At 38.5% G+C, this 18,877-nt stretch overlaps 2 protein-coding genes across 2 annotated transcripts; both read right to left on the bottom strand.

Moving 5' to 3' along the window:
- LOC306771861 (uncharacterized protein) lies at positions 1–3,985 on the bottom strand. The gene is made up of 6 exons (XM_079261183.1): positions 3,891–3,985; positions 2,617–2,746; positions 1,436–2,523; positions 1,162–1,272; positions 960–1,076; positions 1–863 (listed from the first exon to the last, which is right to left on the bottom strand). Exons 1-6 carry the CDS (start codon positions 3,898–3,900, stop codon positions 835–837), a joined length of 1,485 nt encoding a protein of 494 aa, XP_079117309.1. The 5' UTR covers positions 3,901–3,985; the 3' UTR covers positions 1–834.
- Positions 3,986–5,236: 1,251 nt separating this feature from the next.
- On the bottom strand, positions 5,237–18,270 carry LOC306772088 (guanine nucleotide-binding protein subunit alpha-13-like). Its single transcript, XM_079261491.1, has 5 exons — positions 17,972–18,270; positions 16,670–16,896; positions 11,963–12,013; positions 8,611–8,811; positions 5,237–7,648 (listed from the first exon to the last, which is right to left on the bottom strand). The coding sequence occupies exons 1-5, from the start codon at positions 18,252–18,254 to the stop codon at positions 7,277–7,279; spliced, it is 1,134 nt and encodes a 377-aa protein (XP_079117617.1). The 5' UTR covers positions 18,255–18,270; the 3' UTR covers positions 5,237–7,276.
- Positions 18,271–18,877: the final 607 nt, after the last annotated feature.

Raw genomic sequence — 18,877 nt, 5'->3', positions numbered from 1 at the left:
CTGAAGTCACGTTTTATCAAGTAAAAACAATCTATGTTCCCTTTAACCCTCTGATGGGCCCCAGAACCAGAGAGCTTTTGCACAAAAGAGCTAAGAAAACTGCATAGCAGCCTCCTAAACCTCTTTGGTTTTCAGTAACACGACACAACAATGACACCTAGTGGAGCCAGTGGGACACAGTTAGACCCCCACATGACTGTAGTTGAGTTTCATGCACATTAAAATCCATTTTTTATTGGTTCTTTGGGGAGCATTTTCCATTTAACTTCAAGAAAAATAACATTGACAAGGTAATAAATAATTTCACAATTAATAAAGTAACTATCTGAGTATGGTGTAGCTGAGAAAAAAAACAGTTGAACTATTGTAAACTTGTGGGATTAGTTTAGGAATCACCTGAAACTGGATGAGAAAACCGATACAACTAATAAATCTGTAAGCAGCAGTAAGTTAGCTTAGCAATAAGACTGGAAAAAGGTCTGTTTTTGTCCAAAAATAACTAAATCTGCCCATAGATAAGTTGATTTAAAAAGAAGACTGCCTCCTTCAGCAGAGGTAATAAATCAGCATGTCCCAGCCTCTCTTATAAACTTACTAGCTGCTGGAAGAAGCTACTTGTTGAGACGTGCTGGCAGCAATCTTCCAAGCTCAATCTAAAATAAAGAGGCATTTTCCATACAGATTGTCAAGCTCTTGTACTGAAAATAATTCCTCAGAAATTACTCTGGTGCAAATTCATGATCTGAGGTTAATGTAAATAAAATGTGTCAGTTCTTTCCTTAGCCACAGCTGCTGTTCTTCAGAATCACACTTTTCCAAACGCCTTCGGTGATTTTAGTGATACTTCCTCCAGCGACTGAGTTCTGGGAGGAAAATAAAACAGAAAAGCCACAGATACTTTTAATTTATCTATGAAGCTATCCACAAAGGGAGATACAAACGTTGATGTTCACACTTACTTATATGAGGGTAACTCCAGATGTAGCTCATCACACAGTATCCCACCAGCAACATGCCCAGTCCACCTACACCACCTTTTTTCACATCTATGTACTTCCTGTAATACCACTGCCAGCCTGAGACAAGTGCAGAACAGGGGATCTTTTAAATACAAAAACAGAATAGTTCCATAAATATTAATGTAGGCTGTGTGCTACTGACCTCTCTGCACCATTCCTACAACATCTCTTGGATGACTGGGGGTTTTGCAGGCAATCCAATCAGGTAACTCCCTCAGTCTGACCTGTCCAACACTCGGCTGTGTCACTGCTCCTGCAGTTCATGAACACCAACAAATTAGTGTACTGCCAGAGAAAATACACACTCAAAACAGATGCTTTTTTAAAAATGTTATATTATAATGGGATACAGCCCATCCACAATATCCCACTCGTACTGATGTTCAGTAACCTAGTTTATATTCAGAAACACTGACCTGCTGTTAGCTTTTCAGCAGCTGCTTGCTCGCTGGCTTTCAGCTGCAACTCTTTTGCCCTCTCAGGCAGACTTGGTGCCAGAGGGACTTGAAGAGGGCTGGATAACTGGTGGAGGGGTGGTGATATGGGCAGGAGCCCTGCGATGTGGTGATCCACCTTCGGCCCTTTATGAAAGCTGACTTTACCTGGCGTGGGTGCGGCTTGCCACACCTGAGATGACACATCTGCAGATGAAAGGTAAGCTGCAGGAGAGGTTGGTTCAAGTTTCAGAGCTGCATCATCTTGCAGAGGGATTAAAGATGTTTGTTTAGATTTTTTCCGAACTGACTTTATGTCTGTCTCTTGTGAGGTCGCGCTGAGCAGGTTGTCTGTTGGTGTGACCAAGCAGCTAGCAGCATCTTTTTGGTTCTTCACTGGACGTAGTTGCGGACTGAGATCAGATTCAAGACTGATCTTGCTGAGTAGGTTGTTGTCAGCTTCAATGCAGCTCAGAATGCTCGGCTTGCTGGACTTGCGGCGGGTGTTAGCTCGGCCTAATGTAGCTTTGACATCTTGAAGAGTAACCTTCACCTGTTGACCACTTCCTGATTTGAAGAATGGTTTATTTACAGATGGATCTCCTACTTCTCCCTCATCATCCTCCCAAAACTTGTCTTTTGCCAGGGGTCTTGTGATACTTTCATTCACTTTAGAGTCCAGAAAATTGGAGGTAGTTTTGGTTGTTGAAAGAGCCATCTTTGTCTTTGATGCCTTCTTTTTGGAAACTTCTTTAGGTTTTGCATCTGCAGACAGAAGGAGACTGGCATCTTTTGCTGATGCTTTATCCGGGTTAGCTATGGTTTCTAACCCTTGTAATCCCTTTGTTACCTTGTCAGCTTTTGCAGCTTCTAGCACAGCATGCAGACTTTTCTTTTTTGGCTTAGTGACAGTCGGAGACAATGGTGGAGATGGAGATGAGAAAAGTGCAGCATCTTTTATTTGATCCGCCACCTTCTTCTTCTTCTTGGTTGATGATGAAACTGATGATAATGCTGCATCTGGTTGTTCTGATGACAGTAGTGGTTCTGATAAAGACACAGTTACCTTTCTATCTTTTTTTGCTTGAACATCTATCGCCGCCGCTGATGTTTGTGTGGACTTTTTTCCTTTTGCTGTTGTTTTGGGAAGGGCTGCAGCCAGCAGAGAAGATGGTGTCAGATTGGCAATGGCATCTTCTTTGTTTGGTAATGTTTTGGAGCTTGCTGCTGCCTTGCAGTGTGGTAGGTGACTCTTTAACCTTTTATATGTTTTCCCACAGAATGGGCAGACCTCTGTGGAAACAGCAATGGTAATCATTAGTCTTTTTTTTTTAGTTAAACAAGTTCTGCAGAGCACTGACGTTCACATGTTTAGGAGTGGTTAAGAAGTGCAGGGCTACAATATGCAGCTATCCAAAAAAAAAAAATTAAAACCAATAAGCATCAAAACTAATTCACGTCAAAGATTTGCATAAAAATGTTTAGTTCGTATATTATATATATTTTGGGGGTGGAAAAATCAAATCAAATAACGGGATTTTTTGCTTAACAATTTTAAAATAGATTTTGTTTTGAATAAATAAAAATAATAAATGTGTTTGTTTTTCCTAGTTGAAATCATGAAAAACAATGATCAAAAAAAAAAAAGTACATTATTTCTGTTTTTAATAGACAAAAATCAGCAATATCAAAGAATTGTGAGAATTGCAATTTAAATTGGATTGGCACCCAAAAAAAATTATATATATATATATATATATATATATATATATATATATATATATATATATATATATATATATATATATATATATATATATATAGCGGTTCGCAACACAGTACCCCTTTTAAAATATTTTTCAGCCAAGTATCCCCTAACCAATGCGAAGAACTTTTGGTTCAGAAACCAAAAGTACTTTAATTGTGTATTGCACATCTCTACTATACACTTCAACCAGAATTCCAGTGTTTTAGTTGTCAAGGGGACAATGGGGTTTAATTCCGTCGGAATGTCGGATTTTGGGAGGAATGAAATGGTGTAAATCTAAACGTAAATTCAGTTTATGAATGTACACTTACATTTATTGGAACATATTAAATACTTATATGATATTACATATATCATTTTATTTAAGGATGTTTTAAAGAAAACATAAAAAAAAAATATTTTTTTTTCAAAAAAATTTCACGTACTCCCTGGAATGCCTTTAAGTACCCCCATTTGAGAAACGGTGCTCTAAAAAGATGAAACTGGCCTAGCATTTTTGTTAATTCGCTTAAAATAAAATAAATATTAGTAAATGTAATAATCACCATAAACATAACAAAACTTTTATTAATTCACGACGTGATCGGGTTACTTAATAAAAAATTGCGCAGATCTAAGTAACGTCTGACATAAGATCACGCGAGATTTTCGCTCGTTTTCAACACTTACCGGAGCTCATGTTGCGCGTTTAAACGGCTGCTCACTTGAAACCATTTTTCAGAACTTTAAAGCAGAAACAATATCAACAAAAACACTAACAATGTAAAAAAGTAAAATAAAAATAACACTAAATACCAAATGAATAAACTGCGGCATCAGATTTAAATACTTTTCGTGCGGTAAGTTTTCACCATCAGGGTCAAAACTGGGCAGAGAAAGACCCCTATGCTTTTAGGTAGCAGCTGTGAAGCCTGAATGTAAAAAAAAAAAGAAGAAAGAAAAAAAAAAGCGCAAGTATAGATTTGTGCGTGAAATATTACTGCTTTAATCAATGGTAGAGAAATAAAGTGATTTCTAACGGTGCAACCTGACAGTTTGAAGTCTTGTGTGAACATGTAGGTTGATGTTCAGTAGGTGTGGTCCAGTTAGTTCACTGCGGTGGAGAGTTGAGATGATACACGCCACCCTACTTCCGCTTTTGCGTAAACCCCCAGATTTACCGACACACTTAGTTTTACTGCCTCAGAAAACACCAGGAATAAAAAGGCAGCCAAAATAGCACTGGTGCTAGTGGAATATTGTTTATCTTTCTGACATAATGAGACTTTTGACAGTACAACAATTCAAATCTTCATTTCCCGTCGTAGTTTTACTCTGCTGCATGTTTCTGTGTTGTGTTCATTTAATCAGTTAAGCTTGTAGGCCAGGAATTTTAACTACTCACAATGTTAGAGAGACAAAGTGAAAAAAAAAAAAGAAAGAAAACGGTTTGGAAAATAATATAGATGACTATGCAGTATAAGATCTGGTTAATAGAAAGTCATAGAAACTGATGCAACAAGCAGTGATCTGAGAGCTCAGAGACATAAAGAATAAACATTTCCAGCAGACATCAAGCTGATGTTTTGTATCTTTATGCAACTCTAATGTCTAATATTTTTTGTGTGGGATTTCGTGATTTATTTAATTTTAATAATTATGTCGAGAAGATTGTCAAACTTCCATATTGTACCATACATCTTCATGCAGTCATGAATCATTTTGAGATTTTATCAGCCATTATTTGGTTGATTAAATCACATTTTGCTTTGATTTTTTTTCTAGTCAGTTTGCATATTCATAAATGAGCTATCATCTTGTATGTTTACATGAGTTTTACACGTAAAATCAGAATGACTACTCAGCATTTGATTATCGGGCAATTTTTTAACATCCACTTTAACATATTTAACTATATTCCACTCTAACTCATATTTCACTTAGCATGTCCTAAAATTAAATATGAAAAATCATTGTTAAAAAATGCAAATATATGTACATCATAATGCTAAAAACAAACAAAAAGCAGCATCATATCATTAGAAAAGTGTAGGCTACTTTATTGATGGTTAGAGTGGCATGAAAATGAATTTGAAAAGGTGATGAAAAACAACTGAACAAAACATCTACATTAATAAGTCATCAGAAAAAGCAGTGATTGGAAAACATACCAGAATGGAAGAAAGGGGCATTTCTACATCCATTTACATGTAAGGAGATAAACCTGAAAATTATTTACATGGCAACAGATTACAGTATTTACAGAGCCAGGACTGGAAGCAAACTGAAGCTCTTGAGAGGCTCACTTTTGGAGACAAAAAAAAACCAAACAAACAAAAAAAACTAACAAATTGTTGATGTTAATGGTCCTCCGAAAGAACGAGTGATTTGGCAGAGAAGCAGAGATTTTAAGAGCCTGGAAATTGTCCTCTAACAAAGATTGGCCCTCTATGGAGTACAGTCACTGACAAAAGTATGCAACTCCAGAAGCTTTTTTTTGTTTTGGGTCACATTATTTCTACAATTCATTTTGCAATTTAGAGGAAAATCCAAAACGGCAACAAAGGAAACATTCAATATTTTCTCAAACATGTTTGGAGTGACAATTCAGTGCCAGTACAGATATTCTCACATGATGGGTTACAAATGACAACAACAATGTCAGTTACAGTAAATTCAAACAATCAAAAGTAAATCTTTGTACAATTATCAACATTCATAATTCAGGCAAAGAGGGGAGGTCTGTCCCTTTACAAGGCATCTAATCAGAGATGGAGGCAAAGACAAACAAAAGTGTTCTGGGAATACGTTAGCAAGATGCAGTTCTAAACAACTCAGTGAATGATGTGAAGGTCTGACTGAGTTGCTCCACTGCAACCCGGATCAAAGATCATTTAATTAGTTCACTAACAATTACACAAGTATTAACACCGGTTTTGATTCAACCCTGAGAAAGCAGTGGACCGCATGTTCACTCACTGGCACATATGCATAATATGTCAATAAAAGTAATCTCTTTACCCTCTCAATAACCAAAAACAGGGGCATGTATGAAAACTTGCATCTTAATCATCTTTTTAAAGAAGCTAAGACTGACTTAAATTCTAGAGAAAGATTTAAACCGTAATTAGGTATTAAGAAATTACACAAAAAAGGTTCAGTCTCATGGTTGTGCCCTCTTTTCAAAGTTTTCTACCAACAAGATGCCAGTGCTGGAGCTTGTCTAATAGTTCTGAGCGCTTTCGTGATCCACGACCCCTCTGCAGGTCCTCGCCTGGGCAAAATTTGGCTCTGTGTCGGCAGCAAAAATCTGCTGATCTCACTCAAAGACAAAGTGATGCAATGAAACGAAGAATGGCAGCGAAGTGCGAGGCAAAAAAGACAAAACAAAAAAAAGACAGCTGTCCAGTCTCTGGATCATTAACAAGTGAACAAATCCTCCTTTAGTCTAACTAGGCTCAGAAACCATGTTAAAGCAGCACTGGTGAGTAAAATGAGAATATCGGTGTGAATTTGGATGAATTGAATCCAATGCTCCGACACAAACTGGCCAAACAACTCTGGCCCAATCCGTTTACAGTTAAATCAGCTTTACAGGTTATTTATGCAGTATGTGTTCCACTGTGGTTATTTCCTGTGTGTTTTATTTCATTCTTTTGCTTTGCAAGAAGCATATCTGGATGATAAACCATTCACCTGGCTTGTCTAAACCTTTTCAGACTTCCACTGGCACCAGCACCGGCACCCTGACAGTTGAACAGCCCAAGAAAGTCACGTACTGTAAGGCAGCGCTCAGGACAGAGGACAAACACAGCAGCGTCCAGATGTTTTCCAAGATCCAAATCAGCTTCATGTCTTTCTACATTACCAGTCTGCCAGAATAACGATCAGATCCTGCACTAACAAGAGGGGCCAACTTTTCAAAGAGGAGAGTAAAAACTATTATAAAAATATCTGAAGAAGAACGGTGACATCTATGTGATTCTTCAGAGGCTGGTCTCTCGCAAATCCTCTTCAGGCACGAGGAGGGTGGTTTGTCCCTATTCAGGTCCTCTATTTTCACAGGTTGTCAGGGGTCATTGGAGCATGAGCTGTTTGAGGTTGTCATGGAGGATGGTGTCCTTGACATCTCGGAATACCAGCCTGATGTTCTCCGTGTTGATGGCCGTGGTGAAGTGGTGGTATAGGGGCTTCTGCGTAGCGTCGCGTCTCTTGGCCCGGAAGCATTCTACCATGAAGGCCTGGATGTCCAGCAGGCTGTGCTCCGGCCCGGTGTAGTCGGGAAAGTAGTCCTTGAGTGGAACAGTTTTCACCTTCTCTTCCAGGAGGTCTGTCTTGTTGAGGAAGAGGATGATGGAAACGTTGGCAAAGACGCGGTTGTTAACAATGGTCTCGAAGATGTTGAGCGATTCACGGAGCCGGTTGGTCTGTCTGTCCTCCATCAGCACCTGGAAAAAGAGGACGAACGGGTTCAACGTGTTTCCAGGTCAACAGGGTAACAAAACCATCAAAGTTTTACCGGTAGACTTCAGCTCAACCACTTTTTTTTTTTTTTTTCCCCCCATGTACCACACATGTTTAGACGTAGACTACAACTGAATTTGGTTCACAGGAAGTATACAACACCACCTTTTTACGAAAATAACATCAAGCCATAACATGAGTCACCGCACAGGTTAGAAAAACGTCCGGGTTTCAGGTGGCAACGTTTGTTCATCTGCCTTAATTAAATTTAGTGTAAAAACAATGCAACCTCTGGCAGTGGCAGGAGGAAAAAACTGAAGACTGGACAAAGTTAATGTACCAGTGAGGCTCAGCTGAGATGGGAAAGTCTCTGGAAAACAAGTTTGTCCATTATCAGAAAGAGAACAGTCCATAAGACATTATCTAACATCAAATACAGACTTTACTTGTTTATCAGGAGCCATGATTTAAGACTTTCACAACACTCACTCCATGGCAGATCCAAAAGAAAATGAAAGAAAACAAAAACAACAACATAATGCCAACTAAAAAGTCTGGTATTTTTAAGATGTATAAGCAGTAGACTGACGATTAGAATAAATGCAACTACCACAGATAAATCGATGTGTAATCACTCATGTCTTGCGTGGAAAAATAAAAATTGTTGATGACTCATGTTTAAGACAAGCAATGATGAAGAATAACAGGCCAACTCACAGTATATTCCAATGAGTTGTGGTTTATTTTTATATTAGCTTCATAATCCCTTAAAGTGGAATTCATGAGCACCAGAAGAAAAGAGGAAAATCAAAGAAAACAATTAAAATCGGTGCCTAAATGCTATCAAGGTGACAGATAAAAGAATCTGGAGGGAAAGTTTGAGGAAGTCTCACATGCAACCAAAAAGAAAAATAAAATCAAGTAGGTGCAATCCATCTGTTTTTACCTGGTCATATTCTGAGGACGAGACGAGGAAGAGGATGGAGGTGACGCAGTCGAAGCACTCGAACCAGCGCCTCCTCTCCGACCGCTGCCCTCCCACATCCACCATCTTGAAGGGAACGTTCTTGATCTCGAAGTCGTACTCGTGGATACCCTTGGTGGGTTTCCGAGCAAGAAGGATGTCCTGTTGACTGGGAAGGTAATTCTGCAGGAGACACAAAATCCACGTCAAAAGGCCCAAATTTTATCCATGTAAGATGGAAAGTCATGCGAAGGAGGGACTAAAATTGTAGAGAAAGGAAAGTAAAAACAAAAAAAAGGAAAAAAAATGCAGTAACAAAGGTAAAACTGTTTATCAGTCCTAGAATCAAGAGATATGAAGTCTTTGCTTAATCTCTGGCATAAACTTTCATTTTAGAAGATTACTTGTAGTGATGCATAATCTCATTTAAGATCAAACTGGTGCAAAACTCTTCCAACATCACAGACCAGAGCGATTCAGGCTTTAAATCATACTAAAGTAAAAGTCAGAAAAGATTAGTTTTGAGGAAATCAAACGTAGCAGAAAGTGTTCCTTCTTTTCTATAAAATAAACCATTTTTTTTTCATTTTCATATTTCTAAAAATAACTACTAAATAATTGATCATTTGAAAAGATTAACTAAACAGACTGGTTTACTTCTCTTTGAGGAAACAGTAATACTAGTGATCTGGGAATTTAATCTGAAGTTAGATAGTATTTATAAGGAGTACAACACTAAACTGTTAATAAACAGTATAATTTGTTAATTAAATCATGTTTAATCACTTTCCCAACAATAATTCCATGGAATCCATTAGATTATAGATTTTCACATGTTATATATGTTGAGCCCTTAATTTTTGTTAAACAAATGACACCTAAATGTGGCCACTTATAACTTTATTTTCATCTTTTATCCTCTAAATTTCTCATAATACTCAAAATACGTCTGATATCCGAACTTTAGATAGACTGACTACCAAATTTTCTCATACCATAATATATTTATGTGAATATTATTGTTATTATGGTCACTCCTGCCGTTGTTATTCTTGTGTAAGGCTTCATTAGGCTTCTGGTTTCTGCTGAAGAGGACTTCTGATCATAAAAGCTACTATTCAACATGGCAGATATGCAACAACTTTAATTCAGTTTAAAGATCCTCCAAACGAGAATGTGTGTAGTAAATGTGTAAAATGGTCCACAGATTTACATGACTTAGGGAAAGTGTTGCTAACGCTGCGCTGTGAAATATGCCTGTCGGGCAAAACAAACTGCAGCGTCTGAGAAAATCAACCAAAACGGAAGATTCACATGTCTTCCTTTTAGTGAGTCACAATGTTGCACAGGATTACAGCATTTTACAGCCAGCTTTTTCAACACAGATGAGACCAACTGGCCCAAATAATGAATTTGGGCAACTTTTCTGTGTGCTAATTTAGTTGCTGTCATGCTTTTTTTTTTTTTTTGTTTCCAGACAAAAATATATAAAGTAACAAGCTAGAGTAGCAAAAGCAGATCATTCCCCTTTAGACTTGCAGGTGCGGGTGTTTGGTGACACGGCAGCTGAACGAGAAACTGAGTATAAAACTAAAACCATGCACAATTTTCTATACAAACAAGTTCTAATGGAAATATAAATCATATTTTATTTGTCTGAAACCTGCATGATACTAAAAATTTATAAACACAGGACCAGGAAAGCTTCATTGTATGGATCAGAGAGGTGGATAGGGGCTGGGATCCTCAGTCCTGGTCCTTAAGATCCAGTGTCCTGCAGGAACACACCAGACTCACACAAGCTCTGCACCCGTCTGCTAAATACACATTAATGTGAATCAGGTGTTTTGCAGCTGAAAAACCAGTAGGACACCAGTCCTCCAGGACCTGGATTGAGGATCCCTGGATTGGGGAATTTTGTCCGATATCCGATCTGTTAATCTCATTTATATCAGAACTCCGTACTGATCAGATTGGTCCAAACTGGTTATCAAAATATGGTCAACAGTTAGATAATGCATTATTTTCCCCAATTTCTCCAAATTTCAGTATTACAGAACGACCGTTGGGAAGTGTTTCAGAGTGTTGGTTTGTATTGAACTTTTCGGTTTTCAGAACTGGAGCTATGATGTAATGTATGTAGCTGCAAAACAACCTTTATGTTAACTACGTAAGGAAAATACACCTATATACAACAGAAATGTGATCATCATACATGCTATAAAGACGAACTGACTCATGCCACTGAATCACTGCAACCCACTCAGATCTGTCATTTTATAAAACACTAGGAACTTAAGTCACCTTAAAATCTTTGTAAATATTTTCTAAAACAAATTTCTGACAACCGAAGTGTACATTTATAAACCTGTTTCAGTTCGTAGATACTACCACCACTTATTGATTTGCTTGTAAGATCATTTAGGAAAACATGACCAAATTTTAGCTGAAGAGAAATTCTACCACTTGAGTTTTACAGGATCACAGAAACCATTCATTCAGACTTAAGAGATGCTCAAAAGTTAAAGTGGTGAAAAATTAAGCTTATTATCTGTAGATTTTTGTCATTTAAAGTAACATTAAAGAAGTATACAAGATATGGAACTGCACCTAAATAGTGAAACTTAAAACATAATACAAACATTTACATGCCGTTAATGCAGACATACTGTTTGGACTCCTTAAAGATGCATTATGTAACTTTCTGACTTTAAAACTTGTTTGATGACACATTGACAGTGATCATATGTGTTTCTAGAGCCGCTGCTGCCTAGCAGCATCCTGAGGCTGAGAAAGAAGGACTATACAACTTTTACATCGGGGACGCGGCATGACCTTGCAGCAGAGTTTTGCTTCAAGGTATAATAAGGAACTGGCTGTTCTGAACGCGTAACGTTGCTAATTCAGCAAAGAAACGCAGGAAGATTAAAAGAGAGAAAGGGGACAAAAAAAAAAAAAAAAAGTCATTTTCAGATGGTCTTTTGCTGGCTGGAGAGAGCTAGGATGTAAGATGGCAGCCGAATTAGTCTTCGATAGGAAGGCGTGTGATGGGGAAAATGGTAAAAGTTCTGTAGTGTGTCTTTAAATGCCGTTTTTGGTTTTCAAAATCCCAAGGTTCATGACCATTAAATATGATGGAATGATATTTCCAGACCTTGTTTCTTTAGATCAAAGTTAATTGAAGCTTCTCAGGTAAAACAGCAGCATCATCTGCTGTGAGCAGACATCCGAGTACCTCGTCAGCCAAGCTCACATTTGTCCGGACACGTTGCAATATTAACTTTAACATGTACTCATCTGATTACAACAACAAGCATAGGCAGAAACAACTTACCTCCTCGCCGAGCTTATCCAGATTATCCAAGAAATACTTCACTGACTCACCCTGCGACAGGACAGAGGAGGAATTTCTGTTAATGCGACATCATTTATTACTTTCTGTCATTTCATTATTTACAGGAACAGCTTGCATGCGACACATTTACTACTATTGCTTTTAACAAAAACCACTTGTCAGAAGAAATGCCACACAATGAAATCTCTCTTTAGTTGTTTCACATACAAACAGGTAATCTGTGGGGGTTTTTTTTGGTTTTTTTTTTTCAAACTGTTGAGCAGAGTTCAAGCAGGATGCAAAACTATTTGGCACTGAAGCAGACACGTGTTTGTATGTGTGTCTTTGATGTATGCAGAAGTGTGCCTGGGTTTTTCGTGTGCAGGAGATCCCCCCCCAAACTCTTTTGACGCTGCTTTAGTACGAGTTGTGCAAGTCCAGACATGGAGCCGCCAAGACTGTGCAGCATTCCTTTAACTGGGAATATAGATGTTGGTACTGCTCAACGTAAATCAAAAACCAACTCCAAACATAACACATTTGCTATGCCATCGCTTCTGCATTATCTCACCTTAGTCTTACAACTGAAGTCTTTGCATGTATTTTGCATTAATCACTCAGATAGCCAACGTCCCTGCTATAAATTCAAACTGTGCTGGTATAAAAGGCCGGGCTTGTGCTTCTGTGCTCACTCTTTGCTCGCCACTTCCTCCATATTATTTAAATCTATACTTACCTGTTGATCTACAAAAAAACAAAACTAATCTGGCCTGAAAAACCTGTGAGCGGGAGTGAACGCTCACAGCTAAGATTACACGAGGGCGGAGCAGGATAGTGCCCTGTCGCTGCTTAAGCCACAGAAAGAAGGAGCCATCTTTCTGTGAAGCCAATTTCAATTCTGCACAAAGCTCTGACTTCCCCTGAGTAAATATGACCAAATCTGATGGAAACGGTGGTTTTGAAATAGTCAAAAATCAGACACATCAAGAATAGAGAAGAGAAACCAGAAAAGCGATCATTCTGGATTCCCCTCTCCGTTTATGAGCTGTGAAGGCCCCTGAAGTTCGCATGAGCACAGCAACATTAAAACTGAAACATGATATGTGAACTAATTGTTGTGAACAGTGAATATAGGAAGCTGTGGCTCATCGCCACTCTGATCTCAGGTGAAAAGGACAAAATATTCATAGCTGGGTTTAAAACAGTCGGACTTTGTGTTCCAGGAAGTGACAGAAGCCAGTCAGGGTGTACTTTGAATGATGATGATTAAAAAAAAAAGAAAAAAAGAAAAAAGAAAGCTAACGAGAACATTTGATTTGAGATGCACATACTGTAAAGTGTACACACAACAGACAATAGGTTTTATCTTCAGGCACAGTAAGAAACGGGATCTCATCAATGACAGCTTGAAATCAGGTTTCATCCACATTTTTATTCAAGTGAGGTAAAAAAAAGAAAGCTGAAAAATGTAAGCAATAATGCAGTTTTTGCCTTTTCTGGCAAGCTGTTTGGGGTGTAAACACAATCTGATTCACTTCAGATACGCCAAGCATGTTTACAGCATTTTGTTGCCACTAGTAGGCAGTCTCGGGAATATGTGGAACAATCTCATCTGTCGGCTGTTCCTGGTTGTGTAAGTGCTCTTGTTGGTCCTTTAGCTTTGCTTCAATGAATAAGATGAAAATCAGTGTGTAGAAATCAGCTTTGTGGTGCAGTAAAACTAAATAGAACCAGTAAAAATAGCAAAGTGCAGCTATGAATTGATTTTTTTTTTTTTTTACTAACATTTTCTCGTTCATCATTTTTGCTCTGTGATGAAATAAGCTGTTGCTGCACTTCCTCGACTCAAGTTAGCTCGCTACCAATCAGCATACAACTTGACTTTAGCATCATCTAGGGGGTGATGCTCTTTTGGAGACTAAAAACCCAAAGGTCTTCACTCTGCATGATGTAAAATGGATGCAGATGGATACTTGATATTACAAAAAACAAAACCTTATAAACATGACACCAACTGTTTCTACAGAGGATAAACATGTGAAATACTCAGACACATGAAATGACCAATAAAACATACTCAGTTGAAAAGTTTTCCCAATTTTCTCTAGTATATTGCCAAGACCACTGCTTTTCTTTGTGCCTTGATGTTTAATGTTTTGTTTCATGTCAATAATTTACTCCAAACAATGTTTGTTTACTTTTGTGTGAATCTGATTTACAACTCTATGGAAACGTAGATACACTGTAGTTCAGTCCTTTCCAAACTGGGAGCCACAAGATCATTTTAGGGGTCGCCAGATCATTGTAAAAAATTATAGCATAAATTTATCAAATCATTTTTTTGTGACAAAATGATCATGTTATTGCAAACAGAATAATCTGGGAAATTCTTACATCGTGTTTGAATGCATTTGCTGCACAAACAAAGCCATTACTCCTTCCAAATTAAGAGAGAGAGAATCTGGTTTGGGACATGTAGATGCATCGCTACAGCAGTGAACAGAATGCAACATAAAAACATGTTATCCTCCATATTTATTACGTTTATGGTTATCCCAAACCTGACACTCAGCATTCCTATCATGCTACCATCAGGTACCCAGCAAAAGTTATTACAGCCCCTATGTTCTCAGCGAGTGAAGCTGAGTTTTTGGCATTTGGCTTGTTCATCACAGCTGTTTACATAATCCACCAAAAAAAAACAAAAAAAAACAACAACCCTATCCTCCTTATTTAAGAAGAGTGACAATTTTTCAAGCCCTACATTTAGGGGGATGGCTGTGCGATGACCCGTTTGCCATCTCACACACTTAACAACTCGGACATCGTGAACAACATTGTATGTTATCTCGAAACAGTTGGAAGCCACTAATCTAGCTAGTAGTTTCAGGTTTTAGATTAGTTTGATCTAAACTCAGTTGGTTTTGCACACTATGTTGGGCTGCCACTGCGCGCTTTTTTTTTTTTTTTTTTTTCCCCCACAATTCAGTCCCGAATTGGGGTGTGGGGTTACAAATTTAATTTTAGCTTTTTATTTTTGGTTGCTAAAACTAATTACTGAACTGATTAATGTGGTTAGGAAAAAAAATCTTGTTTTTAATGGGAAAATTTTATAGTTTCAGAAGCCGCAAATAGTATGTTTTCATTTATTGAGGAAAAATCCTCAAAATGCCTTAAAATACAAACCGGTTTCTGTTCAGTAACCGTTTGCTGGTCAAACTGGGTTATTATTAAAAAAAAAAAAAAAGAAAGAAAGAACATTCAGAACTATAAATAAATTAATAAAGATGGCAAACAGTTTTTGACAAAGAGTGAATTAATTAAACATCTAAATATCCCACCTGGTCCTCAGATGCATCTTTATTTTGCTTCAGAATATTTATCAAACATACCAAGGATCAAATAATCTATAATCTCATCTCACAGAAAAAGCTAAATGTACAATAAAAATGCCAACAGCAAGTTTTTCCCTAAAAACATATCTAATGAATTTAGTTTCCGCTGGGGGCTGCTAATAATTTGAGAACTGTTTTTTTTTTTTCTCTTGCAACTTGTCTTTTGGGCGAAAAAAAAATGTGTCAAGCTTGTTTATTTGTTTATATTGTCAGCTGCGTCTCTAATGACAAAAATCTACAAATGGTTCCAGTTTCTACAATGTGGGTTCATGATCTAATCGACATTTTGGGCGTTTTTTTTAGTTGTCTGTTTGCTGAATTTGAAAAAAATGTAAGTGTTTCTATTGTACACTATTATAACATCCAGCTATAGGAGGTGCAGTCACACGTTTCTGAATATATGCATGTGTCCTTATGCTTGTATTACGTGAGGTGTGTGACACCATGAGTGTTTGTGTGCAAATAATGCTGAGTGCGAGAGCCTGGGCTCTGTTTGTAAGCATAAAGCTGTTTAACTGCAGATCAACATTCCTGCTCTGATCACACTTACTCCCCCTGTCTGCAAAACCAATTCACACCAATGAGCCGAGTGTGTGTGAGAGACTGGCAAAATCCCACAGAACAGTCCAGCTTTGTGCCATTGATAGAAAAAATTTTAATTTTATGCTTTTGTCTCATTATTGAAGAACTTAAAGAGTCCTTCTGTCCTCAGTCGGGGCCCCTCAACTAAGTTTGTCATATGACTTTACAGAAAAGGAGAAAAAGACATTAGAGATCAATGCAAGCCGGAAAATGACTCATTTTACAAATGGCAGCAGGTTGTAAAAGTACAACCAGACAAATTCAGAGTACTGGAAGGTCCCAGGGAGTACATGCGAGCACTTTCTTGACCACAGCTGCTGCTCTGTGGGAAACGTCACAGCGTTTCAACGTGCACGCTGACAGCCAAGATACAAGGAGCGGGGAGAGGTGTAAACAGGAAGCTGACTAAATCACATGTCTGACCGCTCAAAGCAGACAGAACAGCAAAGACAGAAAAATATGAGCTAGGAAAGGGAGGATGGATATTTTTTTTTTTAAAACGTTAGTTTCACTTTCTATTTTCACTGCCATTTGCTGAATGCGTTTAAGCTCTTTGTGGGTTCTGGAAGAGTCTAACTTGAACCGCCTTTAGGCTCTTTCATCTTCTGACAGACAGCTTGGCATGTCAGCCATACATAAAATACTTCTTATCGCCGCAAACAGAGAGAAAACCTGAGCCACTATTTACCTCAGCCTCACTGTTTCTGAGTGTGTGCGCTCATCAACCTACCAGCTGAAACTCCCGGCGACGATCATACGCGTTCTGTATGCCCATGTCCGCCCACAAGGCTTTAATGGCAGGCAGGTAACGCAAAAACACTGACGTCTCCAGCTGCCCGCTGGCCATCTTAGCTGACCGCGTGTCAAACGCCATCAAGGTCTTTCCATGATCCTGGTTGTTCGAGTCACCCCACGGGATGTGCAGCTTCTCTCGAGCATCCACCAGCACACGAACACCTGGACAGGAAGTGAGGAGATCATGAGAAAGCGAGCTAGATGTGAGTAAAAGAGCAACAGAACAAAAGGTTCAGGTCATTTCTACCTTTTTCTGAACAGGAACACAGTTTGAGGCTATACAAAACTGGTTGCTCTGATATATTATTACATCTGACATGGTTGCAACTTAAAACACACACACACAGCTGACAAACGTGAGCGTGCGTGATATATAGGTCGGAAAGAAGTTCTCACACAAATCTTTCCTTTCCAGTCTAACTGGTGTTGACTCATTCAAAGATGTAAAGAAATGGAAACCGTTTGAGAGATTTGCTGTGAAATAAATGTGTAGTGGAGGCGTCATGAGCTCATAACGACACCCGAAATGCTGTTAGAGGAGTTGGAAAGCACTTTTAAAACTGCTGTACTTAAAAAGGGCTATCCAAATATATGTTTCACCTATGTGAGTGCGTGTGTGTTTGACTTTGAAGGTTTGTTTTTAATCTTATTTTATTTATGCTTTTTATTTTGTAAAGCACTTTATGCATCCATGAACATTGATTGATGGATTGATTGAAAGAGAAAATGTTCATTTTTAATAGCAACTACATGCTGTCAAACATGTGACAGGGGAGAAAGGTCCGCCAGTACAAAGGAGAAAAAAAAAACATAAATGGAAATACTTAAGTTCAGTTGGGTAAATGTACCAGGCGACTTTTGCAGTACTATTATTTAACCACGGGACAAACAGGAACACTTTACTATTAGGTTGCCCTCCAATGAGAAACAAAACGTGTCTAGGTCCTTTTTGAAGCCGCCAGCTCAAGGGTAGATTTTATTGATCAAATAACAACCCTTTCCGTGGTTTTACACAAACACACGGCTGAAAACGAAAGGTTTTTGGCATAAACGCGGTTAATTTGGGTGTGCCGACAGCAGATGTAGACTGTTTATGCGTGTCCTCTCACCAGCCAGGCGCTACACATTAAATGTAGAAACTTTCCCACCCATTTAAACGCCTTTTCTATTGTTTTACGCCCCAACAGAGTGGTTAATTCTCTCGTTTTAAAGTATATGTCGTAAGCAGCGAGGTTACCTTTGATAACGTTGCTGTAAATCGTAGCTTTGAAATCCTCTCGGGCTTGCTGGTCGAAGTCCTGGCCGTGGATGATCCGCATTTGTTTGAGGAAAGTCGACTTGCCGCTCTCGCCAGCGCCCAGCAGCAGGATCTTCACCAGCCGTTTCACGTATGTTTTCTCCCGGGAGAGACATTTGTCGATCTCTTTGGACTTTCGTAATTGTTCCACTTCGCCGCTGTTAAGCAGGCAAACGGGTAGACAAACTTTTAACACGGATCTCGTCGGCAGGAAATCCGCCATGTTCGCAGAAACTTCATCGATGCTAATTTGATGCGCGTTCCCGGAGCGCGGGCACGGGACCAAGCCCCTTCCCTAAACTCAGGAAGTAGAGAAGCACAGCCACTGCCGACTGTTTATCATCAATCTTAAAGCACCCTGAGCTGAACTGTTTAGGCCCAGTTGACTCACACAAACATCCTTTTTACACACAAAATTAAGCTTATAGCTGAAATGTGTGTGTTTAAAGGAAATTACTTTGAGATTTTTGTGATTTTAGTCACGCAAGTTTCCTTTTGAAAGTTATTTCATATTGATATATGTATTTGGTTTGATTGTATGTATATATATAATTATGTATTAATATACTACAATACAGAAAAAAAGGGACATTTTTAACAAAGTTAACAGTGGTAAAGGCATTAAATCCGAACGTTAACTACAATTCGCCGATGATACACTGTCGCCATCTGCTGGTTACATCTAGAAACCGACTCACGTTTTCGCCGTTGAAAAAGAAGCATTCTGATTGGTTGGTTCCATTGTCGGTTTACTTACGCTGCATTCAGAGGCTGTAGGATATACAAACAATCTATTCAACTCTGCTTTGTGTACCATTAAAAGATGGTAAACATTAACGAAAAGTA

The sequence above is a fragment of the Telmatherina bonti genome (assembly GCF_933228915.1).
Source record: "Telmatherina bonti genome assembly, chromosome: 21".
Classification (NCBI taxonomy): domain Eukaryota; kingdom Metazoa; phylum Chordata; class Actinopteri; order Atheriniformes; family Telmatherinidae; genus Telmatherina; species Telmatherina bonti.
Note: the sequence above shows the minus strand (reverse complement) of the source record. Positions and strands in the feature narration are given on the sequence as shown.

Coding starts and splice junctions, on each gene's coding strand:
- LOC306772088 (XM_079261491.1), bottom strand. CDS start 18,254: ATGGCGGATTTCCTGCCGACGAGATCCGTGTTAAAAGTTTGTCTACCC. Junction 16,897..17,971: donor TTACAGCAACGTTATCAAAG/GTAACCTCGCTG, acceptor CTTCCTGTCCAG/GTGTTCGTGTGCTGGTGGAT. Junction 7,649..8,610: donor CGTCCTCAGAATATGACCAG/GTAAAAACAGAT, acceptor CTCTTTTTCCAG/GTGCTGATGGAGGACAGACA.
- LOC306771861 (XM_079261183.1), bottom strand. Junction 1,077..1,161: donor TGTAGGAATGGTGCAGAGAG/GTCAGTAGCACA, acceptor CACTTGTCTCAG/GCTGGCAGTGGTATTACAGG. Junction 864..959: donor CTGGAGTTACCCTCATATAA/GTAAGTGTGAAC, acceptor TTTTCCTCCCAG/AACTCAGTCGCTGGAGGAAG.